This window comes from Onychostoma macrolepis, chromosome 17 (assembly GCF_012432095.1).
Source record: "Onychostoma macrolepis isolate SWU-2019 chromosome 17, ASM1243209v1, whole genome shotgun sequence".
Taxonomy (NCBI): domain Eukaryota; kingdom Metazoa; phylum Chordata; class Actinopteri; order Cypriniformes; family Cyprinidae; genus Onychostoma; species Onychostoma macrolepis.
In genome coordinates, this window is record NC_081171.1 from 25143595 (window position 1) to 25162436 (window position 18842).

An 18842-nucleotide genomic window follows, 5' to 3' on the forward strand; every position below is an offset into this window, starting at 1 on the left:
ACATCTTAAGCAAGGGTGACCCTGGAATCAGAGAGCTACTGGGATTGAAATTCTGCTTTATCACCGTTATGCCCTTGAGGGATTTAAACCTTGGCTCCTTCAGGGGAACTGTCTCTGTAATTAGTGTCTCTGATTCCCTCTTGTCTTTCTCTGCCCAGGAACCTCTCAAAACGTCACTCTCCGGGGCCGCTATCACTGCAGAGGGGGCCGGGAGATCAACGTGAGCCAGCTGTGTGACTTCAACCCTGACTGTCCACAAGGGGACGATGAGGGGGAACATTGCCGTGAGTATTAGTATCGTTCATTTGGAGGACAAGACTGCAGACGGGGGCTCAGGAGGGCAACAGCAGCTCTTTAATGAAGCCATCGTCTGTTTGCCCATTATATAACAGAAGTTGTGTTTATTGGACATTTCGGGAGTTGTTGTGGTTCAGTAGTCATTGCCATCCCAGACACACTGTTTCTCTCAAAATGAAAAAAAAAAAAACCCCCAAAAAACAAAAAAAAAACATGGACAACACACACACACACACATGTTGGTAATTGTGGTTTACGGAGACTCTCCATGGGCGTAATGGTTTTTATATGTGCATATAATATCAAATTATATGTGCTATTGCCATACACCAACCCCACACCTAACCCTACTCCTTACAGGAACCTTTGTGCATTTTTAGATTTAAAAAAAACACCATTTAGTATGTTTTTTATGCCTTTTGAATTATGGGGACATAGGCAGTGTCCTCATAAACCACCTTTAAATTTTAATACCTCTGTCATACCCATGTCATTAAACAAATTTGTGTCCCGTAAACCACAGATACTAACTCCCACACACACACACACACACACACACACACACACCAAGCACAGATTTCTTTGTCTTACAGCGAAATAAGAGATACTGTAATTGGCTATATTAATATATAGTTTGGAATATCTGATATACAAGTTACTTTTTATACAATTAATTTGCTGTAAGATAAATAAATTGGTGTGTGTGTGTGGTGGGAGGTGGGGGGTGTATACAGTATAGTTGATCATATTTGATCAAAAATACAGAAATTTTATTTTAATATATATCCCAGCAAAGCACAATTCTCTTTAGCCATTATTTCAGTCTTCAGTGTTAATGGTGCTCATTTACAGTGATGGGAATAACGGCGTTATAAATAAACAGCGTTACTAACGGTGTTATTTTTTTCAGTAAGGAGTAATCAAACGAATTACTGTTTCCCCCGTTACAACACCGTTACCGTTACTGACAATAAAATGTGGTGTTACTGTATTATATTATTAGAATTAAATTTTTCAGTTCATCTGAATGGATGCGCAGTGTAGCTGTATTCGACGTACCATAAACTCTAGTGTGAAGCGCACGACTCGCCGTCGCTTTCTCTCACATACACGCACATAAAGAAAGATACAGAGCAAGAGAGTCTTTCATAACATGCAGAATTGACGCCCTACATGTAAACGATATTCTTTGTTGTATTTTCCTGTCAAAATGACGGAGTTCCTTTGGAATTCTTCAGCTTTTAAGAACTGCCGGTGTCCTGACATTTGATCCTACCTGTCAGATTTTCCTACCAGTGCTTACTGATTTAGTTAAAACTTCCATTGTTTTCACTGAATTTTTGAGAGTATATATCTGAGACTTTCACTGCTGCATTGCATTTTCAAACTTTTTACCACATATCTCCCAAATTTAGCCTATTTTCCTGTAATTGTCTCTGTCTGATGGCCCCACCTTTTCCCATCATTCCCTGCTTCATTTCTGCGCTAAACTCCCCTTACCTTAAAGATCAGAGGCTCACACTGTCCTGATCCTTTATTTCATACCTGCCATAATCTATCCTGTATGATGAAATTTCATTCCATCATAGAGGATTCATTAGTGATCCATTCCTTCAGCTTCGCAAGCGCAGCACAGATACTGCCAGCAGTATTTTTTATTTTTTTTAATGCAAAACGGAAAGCTGCAATCTCATCCTGTCATTCAAATTGCGCATTGTTTCTTCTTTCTTTGTCATCTTTCTCTCTCATTCCCTGTTATTGCTCTTCATGCTAATCCTCATGAGTGTGGTCATGCTGGTCGATGTGTTTACTCTCTCCTGGTTAATAGCAGTGAGTCCAGAGCTGTAGCATCTCCCCTCAGCGGATGATTAGCTGATCCTGCCTCACACCTCTCAGATCAATACAGTGCAGCAGCTGTAATCAAATTTCAGTGGGTCCACCTGCAGTGCAAAGAGAAAGGCAACACACACGCATTTTGAGATTTAACCAGATTCTGAGCTTTGTTTATTGTTAGAACAAAGCTATATGTCACTGTTCATGTTCGATATGCCACCACAGATATTAATATTGATTAGCAACCCGTTAATCAGTCTCTTTCAAACCCATTCATTTAATTTGCACAACAAGATTTAATTGTCTCTTTAATAAACTTTGTTGTTAAGCTTGTTGAAAATTTACTTCTAAAGACCACATGAAGAAATGATGCACAGGTCACTGCAGTTGTGGTTCTGTTTAAAGCCTATTTAAGGTTCATTTGAAGGAAAACTCGGTTGTATCTCAACCAAATAGTAATAGTAAGGACGGAAGGAAGGAAGCCGTCTATATTTTCTCAATAGTCTAATTTGTCTTTATTTATCAACAAGCCATTTCCCATAATCACTTTGTTCCCACCCACGTAGCCACTGCTTAGAAGCATGTCTTTTTATATGCATAATTCTGGATTGTACGAACCTCAAGCAAAGCTAGTAAGTTGCATGCCAGCAGGCAATTTATCCTCTGTAATGCAGTGGATTGCTGGAGGGCAACCATGTTTCTTCCCCCCATGTTTCTTAATGAAGGTCAGAGCCATCCCTGCAGCCCTGCACGGGGTTGAATGAATTGTCTGTTGATGGAAGGGCTTTGAGGCCATTTCTAATATGGCCTTCCTGCACATATTCTTCTCTGCCTTTCTGTTCCTTTACCTCAAAACCATATCCTCATTTGCACTCAGCAACACTCAGCTGTCCTCTTATGCCTCTTCAGACATTTAAAAAACAGTCAAAGACTATTGCTCATCAAAGCTTCTAAGCTCTTTAGCTAAGGGATACAATTGTTAGCCCAAATTTCTCTTTTTCTTTTCATCCCTCTCAATTGTTTTCTCTTAGGTCTCTCAATGTTCTCAAAATGTCTCATTGTCTTCTTCCACTCAACCAGGTCAATTCCTCAATGGCAGCTATTGCTCATTTGGAAGAGAGGATTGCGGCTGGCAGCTGGTTCCAGGAAGGGGCCCACAATGGAGGGCCCATCCGTCCATTCCCCAAAGCCTCAGAAGCAGCTGTCCATCCCCAGGTCATCCACCTAAACATCTTAATCTTGTGCTAGATTAACTATTCATCTAAATAGAACAGCACTTTTTGTTGTTTGGACTTGCAGTTGAGTGCTAACCTTGATAAATTAAAAAGAAAATGAAATAATTTAAGCAAACGTGGTTAATAAATAATCTTGACAATTAGCTTCTGAATTGGTTTAGTCTGTTTTGATCTCAAAATGAAAAGAAAAAAAAAAGAATGAAAAAAATGTTCCTTTCTTCGGGGAGGATGATATATGTTATGTAAGTTTGTTTCATGATTTTTCCATCACTCTGTCTGCAGGGGCCTTGTTGGCCATCGACAGTCAGCCCAAAGGTCAGCGAGGATCAGCCCAGGTGCGAAGCCCGCTTTTCTTCTACCCCCTACGGAACGCCCCTTGCATGGTAAGAAGACGACGTTTCTGCATTCCGCAAGCAACCATAATGCCTGGTTTCTGAATACTCTGAATACTGATACGGGATATATAGCTGTTAGGATAATGCAGCAGGAGGTAATGGCCACAGATAAGCAGAGAGAGAGAGTATGTTCCAAAAATAATATACCACTTATGACTGATGCATCTCCACATGCAGTATGTACTGTGAACTGAATACAGGTTAAGTGGAACATTAAGATTTTGTTCCTTTCTCTGTGTAGAGGAGATTCGAGGTAGGCCTATTGTGTGTTAGCTTACTCTGTGATATATTTTTATAATGGGTGTTTTCAAACATGTTTTCTGAAAAATTACGGTATCCTTGTTAGTCCAGGGGATATGTGAAAATAATGTTCACTTTTTCATAAAAGCATGAAACTTGGTACCCTTGTATAGTTTGCGGCCCTAAACATTTTCAGAAATGGAGCCATCGCAAAAACACCTCGTGGTGACCATTTTACTTTCCGCCATAACCAAATTATGTATTTTGTGTCATATCTCCTGAACCAAACATGATAACACAGATAACACATGTTCAGGTGAAGAGTTAATGGTGAAATCAGCAATGTGAGAAGGAAATCACAGTATGAGCATCACAGAATCACAGCATTTACAAAAGTCCATATTATGGCTATTAATTTTTTTTTTCTCTCTTTGATAATTAACTAATATTTTATTCAATAATAAAATTAAAATATTTTTTTAAGAATACTACAGTATTTCAGAGATATATATAAAAAATTATCTCAGGTAAGTGTATTTGCAATACATTCTTGTTTTCTCTCAACAACCCTCTAACACCACACGCAGACGGCAACGCAATCAGGTGAACAGTTAATGGTTAATTTAGTGACTTTATGAGAAGGATTACAATGAAATCTCAGAAGATGCAGAATGAAATTTCAAACATATTTCATGTAAACCTAATTTACAATTACTCTCTGGGGCCAGAGTTGTCTATTATGTTGTCCACAAGGGGGAAGCCAGAGTCCTGCATACGGGCAGGTACACGCAGGTGAATCGCTAATATCTGATGTAACGGGTGGAATAATATTTATGTATAGGGTGTGGTGCGGTGCGGGTGCGGGCCAGACAGTGACAAGCACGGGCGGGTTGCGGGTCCAATAACCAAGACTATTTCGACTCGGTCCAGTACACGCTGAGCAATGTAGACAATCGCTGCCACTGATTTACAGCTGTGGTGATTATTTTAAAGGGGGCGCTCTTTGCTTGCTTTCTGTATTTAATCTATTCACAATTTGAATAAAAGTTTTAATAAATGAGCTTTTTCTACCTCATGTAGGAGTTTTAATGCAGGTGCGGTTCGGGTCCCAGTTTTTATGTCAAATGGGTCAGGTATGGGATTAAATTAGTGTTGCTGTCAGATAACGTGTCGGGTGTTCTGTTAGTTACTGCAATTGTGGGAAGATCATTTCACCAAAACGGAAAGGTGAATGAAAATGCCTCTCTGTGATGTTACCACAAGGCATCACTTACTTGCAGATCTCAGGCTTCTGGAGGGGATGTAGATTCGTAAGAGTGAGGAGGAAGTAGGAGGGTGCTGAGCCTGTGGCTGTTCTATACGCAAACATCAATTATTATTGTTTTTTTCCTACTATCAAAGTCAGTGAGGACCAGCAACTGTTTGGTTAACCACATTCTTCAAAATATATTATTTTGTGTTCAGCACAAGAAAGAAATGAATACAGGTTTGGTACAACATGACAGTGAGTAAATAATGACAGTATTTAAATTTTTGGGTGAACTATCCCTTTAATGACAATCGGCAGCATGTTCAGCACTGTCCCTTTAAGAGCTGCACACATCCGTTTCAAATGTTTACTTTCACTTTAGACAAAACTGTTTTTATATGTAAACCTTGTGTGCTTTTGACAGTATTAGCGCAATCAGACGTCAACTGAGATAACTAAGTAATCAGGTGCTGTTTGAACGGCCTTTTAGTGAATGCACGCTTCAAGTGTACGCACTCTGAATAAGCGCATGGCAGAACAGCGCAAATGAAATGTTTAACCGGCAAGGCTTTGCACACGCAAATAATGTACTTTTGTGATTGCGAATAAGTGCAGTGTGCAGTGAGTGTAACTCTACCGCTGAATTAACATTTGATGTCAATGTGTCTTGCGAGTTGCAGTTGGAGCTGGAGTCGGAGCCGGGAGACATAGTAAATACAGCGCATTGCTTGATGTTGTTTTGTTAGTAAATGTTTCATTATATTACTAGTGTTGCCTCCTTTGTTCACTATTACACTATAGTGTCGCTTAGTTCCTTATCAAAAGCTACTCTCAAGGTCCTCGCGTCCTTATCTGAAGCGCGTCCTGGCACTTCTTCAGAAAGGGCAGAGGATACTTCATCTCTTGCCTCTGCGGAGTTCGAGAGTGCCACCTCTGAGCGCGCCTCAGGCGATGATAAACATATGAGGAGTTACTCGAGGTGGTAACTCGAGCAGTTGAAAGACTAAATCTAGACTGGCTGCAGGAGCAGGACGATCTCTCCCCTTCTTTGGCGAACTCCATGACGAGCTGGTTCGTTCATGGAGTAAGCCCTATTCGTCCCGTGTCTTTGTGCCATCGACGTCGATTTATTCGACTATCGTGGATGCAAAGGCACGGGGCTACAGCATGATGCCCCAGGTGGAAGAGACGCTTGCGGGCTATCTCTCCCCTGGGACTTCATCCTCCCTGAAGAAGCCTATGCTCCCCACCAAGCCTTGTAGAATGACATCCTCACTGGTGGGGAAAGCTTTTCAGGCAGCGGGTCAGGCTGGTGCTGCCCTGCACACCATGGCGGTTCTGCAGGCGTACCAGGCTGACCTGCTCAAAGACTTGAGCACAGGCAGGACCATCGATGAGGAGGCGTTTTCAGAGCTTCGCCGGGCCACAGATCTGTCTCTCCGTGTGACTAAACAGACGGCCCGTGCCATCGGCCGTTCTATGGCTGCCATGGTTTCCACGGAGAGACGCCTGTGGCTTAACCTCACGGGCATCAAGGAGAGGGATATTCCGGCCTATTTGCGAGGCTGTCAACACGGTCGCTACTAGGTTTCGGGAGGCGAAGCGCTACGAAGAAGCGTTTGTGAGGTTCCTCCCCCGCTGTGCTCAAGCGTCAGGACTGTTGGCCACCCAGTCCCGACCAGGTCCGGTTCCTCTGAGGCGAGAAGTCCAGAAGGAGAGTGTGGCGAGTCGTGCACCCCCTCGAAGAGACTGGGGAGCAGCTCGCCGCACTTCTCAATCCGCCTCGAAGAGACCGGACCTGCGGAGCATCATCTCCGCCAAGAAAAAGTCCTGAGGCTGGTGCGCCCAGGACCGTGGGGGTGTGTCCTCCCGGGGAGGGGCGCGTAAAATTCCAACAGTGAGTAGAGGCTCCTTCTTGGCACCCTCAGGGGGCCGCTGTACAATCTCCACCGCCACTGGTGTTTCGGGGACCGGCGGTCTCCAGCGAAATGTTAGGTGTTCGGTTGCCTCCTGCCACGTTTCAGGACACCAGACATCTAACATCCCCCCATCAAAGCGAAGTGTCAAAACTAGTGCCCCTTTCAGAGAAGCTGGCAGCGTGGAAGCTACTGCCAAATATCTCTCCGTGGGTAGAAAGGACTGTAGGGAAAGGCTACAGGATTCAGTTTGCATATCGGCCTCCGCGTTTCAACGACGTGGTCTCCACTTCCGTGAAACCGGAACGAGTGCATTTGTTGACACAGGAATTACAAGCTCTGTTGGACAAAGGGGCCATAGAACGTGTTCCCCTGCCAGACAGAGAGTCAGGCTATTACAGACGGCATTTTCTGGTTCCCAAGAAAGATGGGGGATTGCGTCCGATTTTAGATCTTTGCGGATTAAACCGTTACCTCAGAACATACAAAATGTTGACTATCAAGATGATTGTGTCTCAGATCCAATCGGAGGATTGGTTCATGAGAATCGATCTCAAGGACGCATATTTTCATGTAGAAATCTGGCCACAACACAGGAAGTTCCTGAGGTTTGCTTTCGGGGGCGAAGCTTACCAGTTTCGGGTTCTTCCATTCGGCCCAGCTTTGCCACCCCGCACGTACACGAAATGCATGGATGCAGCACTGGCTCCTTTGCGACTCCTGGTCATCCGCATTTTAAATTACATAGACGACTGGCTGATTCTGGCTCAGTCTCAAGAGCTTGTGCTTTGACATCGGGATGTCGTCCTAGCTCATCTTGAATCCCTGGGGCTGAGACTCAATGCCAAGAAAAGTGTTCTCTCTCCTGCTCAGAGGACAACGTATTTGGGGGTTGTATGGGATTCAATCACGATGCAGGCACAGCTGTCTCCTGCATGCGTCGAATCCATTCTAAATGCCCTAAAGAACATCAAGCTAGGCCAGAAGATTACTGTTCATTACCTTCAGAGGGTTCTAGGTCTCATGGCAGCTGCATCCACGGTGATACCCTTGGGTCTCCTGCACATGAGATCGTTTCAGTTGTAGCTCAGAGCCAGGGGATTTCATCCAAGGGCCAATCCCCAGAGGCAAATAAGGGTTACGCGCCAGGGGCTTCGTACCCTATCTATGTGGTTCAGACCCCGGTTTCTGATTTTGGGTCCCACTCTAGGTCCTCACGGGTTCGGGAGCGGTCTTAGATGGCCGTCCAGCCCAAGGGATCTGGAGAGGTCATCTTCTCGAATGGCACATCAATTGCCTCGAAATGAAGGCTGTATTTCTAGCCCTGAAATACTTCCTCCAGCAGTTAAGAGGCTACCATGTCCTAGTGCGGGTGGACAACACGGCGGTAGTCTCTTACATAAATCATCAGGGCGGACTGCGGTCACGCTGCTTGAACGAGCTAGCGCAGCAGATTCTGCTTTGGGCACAGAAAAAGTTCCTGTCCCTCAGGGCGATTTACATTCCCGGGCATATGAATGTGGAAGCAGACTTGCTGTCCAGACAAGCTGTGAATCATGGGGAATGGAAAGACTGCGTCTTTATGCATTTCCTCCGATTGCTCTGCTCCCGGGAGTCCTGGCCAGGGACCGTCAACAGGGGTCTTGCCTCTTACTGATAGCGCCCCGTTGGCCGACCAGAGTATGGTTCTCACATCTAATATCTCTTCTCGACGGCTCGCCGTGGGCGATTCCAGTGAGGAAGAACCTTCTCTCTAAGGCACAGGGGACAATATTTCATCCCCGGCCCGAGCTCTGGAACCTTCATGCCTGGCCCCTGAGGGGGACCAACTAAGAGATGCTGGCCCTTGCAGTCAATGTAATAGAGACTATTCTAAGCGCTAGGGCTCCCTCCACTAGAAGAACTTATGCCGTCAAATGGCACGTTTTCGAAAGTTGGTGTACGACACACCATGCAGATCCAGTTCACTGCCAGATTGTTTCAGTACTGGAGTTTCTGCAAGAAAAACTGTCCTCAGGCACATGTCCTAATACTCTCAGAACTTACGTGGCCGCCATTTCGGCTTGCCATGCTCTGATTGATGGGGTTTTGGTGGGGAAACACCCTCTAGGTCCCCGCTTTATTCGAGGAGCTAAGCGGTTGAGGCCGCCCACTAGAGCGACAGTTCCTTCATGGGACCTAGCTATAGTGCTTGAGGGCTTAGTGGACACCCCTTTCGAACCACTAGAGTCAGCACCTGTCAGGTTTCCGACCCTAAAGATGGTTTTTCTAACAGCTATTACTTCTATGAAGAGAATTGTGGATTTGCAGGCTCTGTCAGTCTCACCACCCTGCCTAGATTTTGCCCCTGGGCTGGTAAAAGCTATTTTGCATCCTCACCCTAGTTATCTTCCGAAGCTTCCATTCTCGACCATAAATCCGGTCGTTCTCGAAGCCTTCTGCCCTCCGCCGTTCAAGACACCGGAGCAGGAGAAACTTCACTTACTGTGTCCAGTACGTGCTCTCCAGGTTTACGTCCACCTCACTAACCAGTGGCGTGAGTCGGAGCAGCTTTTCATATGTTATGGAGGCCGCAACCAGGGGGCGGCTGCCACTCGACAGACTATGTCACATTGGGTGAGGGATGCTATTGCCCTAGCCTATGAGGCACGTGGTCAAGCTTCGCCTCTAGGTGTAAGGGCCCATTCAACCAGGGGGATTGCATCTTCAATGGCTTTGGCAAGAGGTGTCCCCTTGCAGCAAGTTTGTGATGCGGCAGGTTGGTCCTCTCCGCATACATTTGTTAGATTCTATAGTTTGGATGTTCATGTTACTCCGGGCTCACATGTCCTTGAGTCGACATCCCAGAGTCATGTCTGAGACCCCTTCAATGTTTGTGCGCACACACTACACAACCTTGGGGGGTCCAGACACTTCAAGTGCGGCAGCGATGGTATTCTCGTTCCCATCAGCGTTATTGAAACGCAGCATCGAGAGTAGCTTTTGATAGGGAATGTCTCGGGTTACTTCACTGTAACCCTGTTCCCTGAAAAAGCGGGAACGACATGCTGTGCCTCAATGTAGTCATGCCTGGACGTCCTTTCAGACAAAGGTATAACCTGAGGATGTGTCCGTGTCATGTCTATTTATAACCTCGCAGGTGCATGTGATCATGACATCACCAACCGAGGTTATTTAAGCCAATTCTTGGCGTGTTTGACACACGTGCTTCACAACCGATCGAACAAAGAATGTTCTCATCAGCATTATTGAAATGCAGCATCTCGTTCCCGCTTTTTCAGGGAACAGGTTTACAGTGAAGTAACCCGAGACATTTTGTCTCGTGAGCCCACACTTTCGAGCGTTTCACTCTTGCCGCGATGACTGATTGCATGCAAACACATACCGCGCATGCACACGGATATCACATGCACGTCGAGCAAACGTCGGCCACATCATTCAGTGAAGAAAAATGACAAACAGCAGCTTCTAATTCTTCATTAACATTGAAGTATATGAAGATAAAACAACCCAAGTGTGGATAACAGTATCGTTTGTCCTGAAGCTTATCGGTAGTCCGTTATTGACCCAATTACATACCGGTCCAAAAAAATACCGGTTCTCGGTACCCATCCCTATACAGGAGGCTAACAAGCTGAACAAGATAAGATACAAACTGACTACAAACACCACGGGAGACGGGAAGTGACATAAACGTCCAGGACACGGCACAGAGAACATGTAACACAAACAAGAAAGAGCTTATTTGTGAGGAGAGCAATCACGTTTATCTTCTAAAACCAAAATAAAACTGAACACCTCAAAATTGCAATAAATATATATATATATATATATATATATATATATATATATATATATATATATATAAATTAAAAATAAATTAAAAAGTCAAAGTCTTCTTGCACTGGATGTGCTGGTTTCAGCCTCATTGCCAGCTGCAGTCATATAAAACACCTGTGATGCACAACTATTGCTAAGGAGCTCACATTCACGTAAAGTAAACTTGTTGACAAGTTGTGGTGAGTAAGGACAAAACACACAAGATATAGTACTTTCAGTGCCCTGTAGTTGGCTATATCACATATTTTGTAGCATAAATATACTGCTGCAGAAAAGCTAGGTGCCATGCAAAATGTAATGTGTAACTTCAACACTCATTTCAAATGTAGTGGAGTAAAGAGTACAGATACTCATTCAAAAATGTAGTGAAGTAGAGAGTAAAAGTTGCTAATATCTTTGATACTCAGTAAAACTACAAAGTATCCGAAAATATACTCAAGTACAATAATACTTAAAAATATACTCAAGTACAGTAGTTACATTTACTCCAATACTTTACACCTCTGCGAGACAGGGGTGAATGCACCCTAAAATTAAAATTAGCAGCTATTCATTGTCATGTATCCACCTTATCTTGCACAGATGTAAGCTATTTTATATGTAGCGATTTATTAGCCGCTATAAGGTAATAACTAGAAGAATAAGAATACTATTTGAGTTACAAACCAATGTGTTTAAAATTATTATAATAAATAAAAATAATATTATGACAAATAACACTTTAGTATAAGGACTATATACTTTTTTACAATTTTTTTATTGCTATTATACTATTATAGTATTATAGTAGTACTATATTACTATACTCACTATTACTATATATAAGTACTATATTCTGCATGACCATATTCTATATCCCTAATCTCACCTAATACCTAAACTTAGCAACTACCTTACTAACTATTGATAAGCAGCAAATTAAGAGTTTATTGAGGCGAAAGTCGTTGTTAATGGTTTGTTAATTGTTTTTTTTTGTTTTTTTGGGGGTATATTTTGATAAAATGTCAAATTTGATTATAGCAGCTCTTATATTATAGTATTTTATTATTTTTTTTTTTTTCAGATAACTGCATTGTTAGCTTGCAGAGGCATGATGAAACATTTCAAAATGTTGGTTTGGTTTGACCTAGTATTTTTCAGTGTTTAAGGCTATCTGTGACATTTTTAGGATGCACAATAGCTTTAATGAGTTGCTTCTGTAATAGCTACCGACAGAATGCAGCCCAGTGTCAGAATGTTATTGTTGTACCCACATTTCAATGTCATTTGAATGTAATTACATGGAAATTTGGCAACCAAATGTGAAATGTTAATGTCCGTTTTGAAGAATGGAAAAATGTCTGGCTCTCGCAAGCTTTTGAAAGACTGTCTCCGTTTGAGATTCAGATTTCATAGACCTTGACCCCATCAGTCTGTGGCTCACACACAAGCCTGCTGGGAAGGGTGAATTACACAACTGCAAAAGACTTCCTGAAGAAGAAAAACACTCAAACAACCAGTTTCAAAGGGAAGGGAGGGTACGCAGACTGACAGAGATGGAGAAGAGAGAGAAACAGTGGGATAAAGAATTGAAAGTAAGAAAAAGAGAGAAAATGTCAGGGAGATTATGGAGTGTAGATAAACAGAAACACAGGTGGAGAAGTAGGCGTTGGTTTGGGCTTTATGAGAAGTCTTGACTGACAGCTTTAGATAGATGTGAGGTGAGGGCTTACTCTTGTATGAACGGTGCCCAGAGCGGTGTGGAGGCACAGCGGGCCATGACAGCATATTGGACTAGATCCAGACACGAACCAAGACTGTAGATTACGACTGTGATCTCTCCCCCTAGCCACTGTTCTCAGCGTGACTTCTGTAATAGGAGAAGCCTTGCTCCTTTCAACAGCTGCCGTTTTCACAACCCACTGCAAGTAGCCCGACATAAAGGTCCCTCATAATAGATGAACCTCAGAGCAGATGTGATATAAGCATTACAACCTGCACTATATCACACATTTTCTCAAAGAGCCAGACTTTTGACATCGATATAAATCCTTGTCCATTCTGCAGCTTTATTTGATCAAGAACCGCTAATTAACATGGAAAAGTGACTGACCACAATTTGTTGTAGAATGGTTGAATATGAAATCCACGATGATGTAATATAAAAACATAACGGTGCAGCAGTCCTGCTTCATAAACGGCAACAAATATGTTTGTGGAAATGCATATAGATTTTATCATTGTAGTTTATGTTCTTCCAAAACTTACAAACTAACTAACTAACTTTTGAAAGTGAGCATTTTAATATTTATGGATTGGTCTTATTCTTTTGTAAGTGCTTTAATGTAACCCACATACAAATCAAAATCCTTTTTTTTATGGTAATCAATTTTAGACCACTGTATTGTTGATTGAGGTCAACTTGTGTTGAACTCTGAATATTCCTTTAACATATATGACTAAAAAAACTGTTCTGCTTATGGTTATATAATGCCCAATTATTAAAAGTTCACCTCCTGCTTTATTAATTTGCATGAACTGTCTGCATTGTTTTTGCACCTGGTACCTTAAATGAATTATGCAAATCTAAGTGCTAGGTCGTGAAAAATCCAGCAGACTACCACTGTCTGGTGTACTTTGCTGGGACTATGCAGTATCACTTCACCACTGCAAACCAAGCACCCGACTGCTCTTTTAAAGGCCTTAAAGTGTGCTTGACTGCACTGCGCATCTGGATATGTGCCTGTTTCAAACATTAATCTCAATCATTTGATGACTTACTTCAAAAATGCTTAGTAGCCAATGTATACAAATGTTAATTGTGCCACTCAAAATGTGGCTTGCAAAGCTCCTGGCAAATACTTCTGTGAATAAGGCACTTTCTTTAATAAACCAAATTTACTTTGCATATCGTAACTGCTGGTTTTCAGCCAGTTTTTGGCTTTTTTGTGTGCAATATGCATCAAACGATCAGTGAAAGGACTGTGGGTTGTCCATTTGAGGCTGAGAATAGATTATGCGTAATCATTCATGAAATGCCTGCCAACGTTGGAAAGAAATGATTGACGGCACGTGCATCAACGTTTAAATCTGATTTTGTGGTCTCTTCTATAGGTCAAGTTCTGGGTGTGTGGATCTTCAAATGGAATGCTATCGCTCTGGATTATAGAGAACAGCACAGGTCCTGAGGTTCAACGGAGTCTCTGGAATTCAACAAGTGAAGCTAGTATGGGGAAAGGGTGGAAACTCATTACCCTACCACTCTTCGGTTTGGTGGATCTGTAAGTCTATTCCCAACCATTGAATTTATGCTGAACGTGGTCTGAGTATGCACTTGATTTGAAACTTAACAATGGCATAATCAGGTAAACAATTGCAAGAATGAATTAATGCAAATTCAAGTTTTAGGTGCATATGCAATAGGTTTTCACCCACCATTGTGCAAACTGTAGTTATTTACCTTCGGTTTTGCACAAACCCACACATTTACTCTAAAATCCTAATGAATTCCACTGGTGCCATGTCCCTGTGGTCCCAGCACAGCACTGCACATTCTGTGCTCATCATATCACTCTACCCAGAAGTTATTTTATTTTTTTTTTTTAAATCAATGAAGAGACTCACCATTCATCCACACTTTCACTCCAATTAGCAACTGCTCTTGACTTGTAAGAGTAAGGAGGGCAGAGGAAAATAGAAGGCTGCTACATCTCTACATGTTTGATTGGAATCTCATCTAACCCTCCCAAAACCCTCACTATTCCCCAAGCCCCAACCTCTGCTCTTGTTATCCGGAGACTCACTAATTCCAGTCCACAGAGGGCGATTAAATTTTCATTCCTGGCCTCCTTCCTTTTCTTGTTGTAGTCCAATTTTTTATAGATTTATTCAACACTTCTGCAAAGCTTCATGCTCTATGACCCAAAGAGCCAATTCTGACCCATTTATTGTTATGAGAGATATTAGTTTATAGAGGGCAAGGGGTTTTAAATCCCAGGGATTTATTAAAAATAATGTAGCATGAGGAATATGATGAATTCTACTGTATACATTTGTGGTGGTTTGGACATATACCTTAGCTTAGTGCTTATACCTACTTCACCTTTTGTTGTTATTATTAAAATACAAAATACTATGGTAACAAGTCAAGTAACATAGTAACATAATAACAAAGTAAACAAGTAACACACACACACACACACACATATATATATATATATATATATATATATATATATATTCTCTCTTTAATTTATCTCTGTTTTTCTCTGTCACACTTTCAGGTTCTACCTGCAGTTCAGTGCTGATATTTCCTCTAGTGCAGGAATTGCATTTGCTGTGGATAACTTCACTCTGAGCATGGAATGCTTCCTTGAAAGTGAGTATTGCAGCTTAACTGTTTTCATTATCTGCCATTTTCTATCCTAATATGAGAGAAGTTGCCATTTTAATAAGAAATACTTAATGTTAGCGATACCCATCCACTAATTGTTTTTTTTAGTGGCCGGTACCACCCACTCCATTCAAGCTCATATGCAGTTTTCAGAGAACTGACTTTGCCTAAACAGAACGCTATGAAACTACACTTAATTAGCATTAGTCATTTTTTTATTTATTTTATGATTATAGTGCTTAGGGTACCTGAAATTGATCCTCTGTGGGCGAATCATGAGTATTTATTGACTGGCTGACTTTGGTTGACATTAACTTTTTGTTCAGAATGAGGGTGCTAGAGCTGGCAAATTGACAATTTATTTGGTGTGAGTAGTTAACTCTTTTAAATTTAAAGCTAAAAAGCTGTTTCCATGCTTGCCATTACAAAATGAAAACATTTGCAGATGTTTATACAGCTGGAAATTTTATAAATTAACTGATATCCAAATAAAATGTGACTTATTTGTCAATAAATCAATCAAATAAAGACTAAAAATGACTTTTGATTTTACATGCATTGATAATCCACAGTATTTTCCACTGAAGTTTAATTCAGTAGCTACGTTTGCATGCAACCAAATAATTGGTTATTAATCAGCTTGAAGGTTCATTCTGATGGAACAGATTTTATGTAAACACTGCAAAATGATCTGACCAAGCTCGATCCAAGTTTCGATTGGAATTGGGTTGAAAAGAGTGGTGTAGACCTGAAATAATCTGATCAATCGGATCAGATTCATATACAGTATCACATATATTCACATTGTGTATTTATTTTTGCCTTTCATTTTATGAACTAGTGGAGGAGACTAAATATTTAATATTTTATAAATGTATGGCTTGAGTTATGAATGTGGCGGTTGGGAATAGCATATGTGCTGAAGTTTTGTTCAAACTTCATGTAAATGCACATTTATATGATAATGAATTGCAATTGGTGAATTGTGAAAATGAATCAGATTGCAATGCTTAAGGTTGGACTTTCCGAATATTTCACACAAATCACTCTGTGCTGAGGCTGCAATCAACTCTTCAAACAATGACTCTGACACATTCAATGAAATGCCAGGTCAGTGATGACACAAGAATGACAAGACCTTTAAGCCAGTGCTAAGAGGACATTGACAAGAAAAGCATCCCCTTGAGGTCCACATTTTGATTGTGCACTAAATTGTGAGCCGTCTGAGGAGCCTCTTTAGAGGGATTTGAAGGAGATCAGCACAGGATATTGCACAGCTGGGAAAAGAACAGGAATAGGAACTGTTAATGCAAACCTCTAGGATTAAACAGGATAAGATCATTTATTTGTGAGCCTTATGGTATCTAGCTTTTTTCTGTGAAAGAACCAATGAGCTTGCTTCAGCATTTGGCAGATCGAATCAACTTGGCACTGACTCCATCATACATTTGCCCTTCTAGACCCTGGCAGCAGTGCGAGGAAAAAGTGGTTTACTTCCCAGAAGGAGTGTATAGGGCTTTACAGTTGTTTGCTGTGCTGTTTAAAACATATTAATTTATAATCCCAGTTTGTTTTAGCTTTCAATAATGTATCCTTGCATTAAAGATAACACAGCAAAGCAGACAGCTTAACCTGAACATTTCATAAATAATATGTGCAGGGAATATTCTCTCTTGATGGCTGGCACTTTGATCATCACAGTGTGATGATTTTAAAGAATCATTAGACACGATGAGATATATATCTTTATAAGATCTGAGCACTTCACAAAGCATCCTGATCTCTCTCCATTGGCATGAGGGAGAGTGCCACTGATGTTGAATGGCTCACTAGCTCCATGAAATATTTGCCCAGCAATTTGTATCTGACGCCATTTTCTGCCACACATCGATTTGACACGGCAGCACTGCAGCTGCCATTTCCCTTTCCGATAACACTTCGGAATGTGTAGAGTTATACATTATGCCCTCATTCCCTGCCTAAATGAAATATTCTAGTTATACATCATCACACTAGGGTTTGCGGTCTAAGCATCCAACATTGTTTCCAAGGGTGAGCATTGTGTATCGTTGACATGACTGATTTGTTTAAAATGTAATTGTTTAAAATTTGGTACAAGCTACATAACATGGGGACAAGGCCCTTAGGATGGAAAAACCACACAAGATCAGTTGTTTCTTCTAGACAGCAATTAGATAGAATGGATGAATCTAGAGTTTTCTCCAGAGGAAAAAAATGCTGTAGTAATCTGACATCAGCCTCCTTCAGAGTTACAGGAGAAATCTAATCTCAGTGTCACGAACTGGGCTCAGACTGGCAAAGATACCACACTGAGGAATAAAAATGATTTTGGTAACACTTTACCATACGATTGTTTATGTTAGCTTTAGTTAATGCAACAGCTATCGTTAAGTAACAAATTTTTATATTATCACAGCATTCGTTATTCATTCATTCTCTTGGTAGATGTTTGTTTGTTTGTTTGTTGTGTGTGTATAAATTAGTATTGCTGTACAAATAAACATATCTTAATATTTTATGAATGCTCATGAATTAAGATTATCTTAGATTAATAAATGCTGTAAAAATATTGTTAATTTCTAATTCATGATCCTTAATGGAATAAGTAATGTTAACAAATTGAACAATTTTGAAATCTTATTGAGATTTTAATATGAAAAAAAAAATTGATTGATTAATAATAATAATAATACATTTGTTAACTAAAATAAAAAATATATATTATAAATGTATTATATATTTTAAAATATATCTATTTATCTATCTATCTATCTATCTATCTATCTATCTATCTATCTATCTATCTATCTATCTATCTATATATGGCACTAGATAGTAATGACATCAGATTGAGTCATTTAAATAATACCTTTAGCAGCTTTAGCAGCCATACATGACTAAAACTACAATAAAAAGAATCTGAAACTAGAAAAAAAATAAATAAATAGAAATAAAAGTTACTAAACTTCTACTAGTGATACTGCAAGAAAATGGAACCACTGCAATAAAATATCTAAAACATCATGCTAATTCTAAAATTCAATAACGCATGCAGAAATGTGCAACTTGTTTGAATGTTGAAAATGAAATCTGGAGGACAGTGGCCTTAAGCCTGGAGGACTGGAGCTGAAAAGCCCTGGTTTAGTGGTTAAAACTCAGAGCTGGTAACCAGAAGGCTGCTTTTATCCCCACAAATCACAAGCTATGATCTATCAACATTGTTTCATGGCGCAAGGCTCTTAACCCCAGATGGCTCTAGTAGGACTGCCCCTGTGATGAGGTTGTGGTAACGTTAGGGGGGCAGTCGTGGCCTAACGGATAGAGAGTCGGACTTGTAACCCGAAGATCACAGGTTCGAGTCTCAGGTCTCGTAGGAGTTGTCAGTGGGGGGGTGTGAAAAACCAGCGCTTTCTCCACCTTCAGTACCACGACTGAGGTGAGACC

The 18842-nt window shown here is 41.1% G+C and overlaps 1 protein-coding gene across 1 annotated transcript in view; it reads left to right on the forward strand.

The window, feature by feature from the left end:
- Positions 1–18842, forward strand: part of alk (ALK receptor tyrosine kinase) — a 473710-nt gene that overhangs the window by 409654 nt on the left and 45214 nt on the right. Inside the window, 5 exon segments of the mRNA XM_058750233.1 lie at positions 159–284; positions 3211–3345; positions 3648–3748; positions 14099–14265; positions 15268–15362. Coding sequence (XP_058606216.1) covers positions 159–284; positions 3211–3345; positions 3648–3748; positions 14099–14265; positions 15268–15362 — 624 coding nt within the window.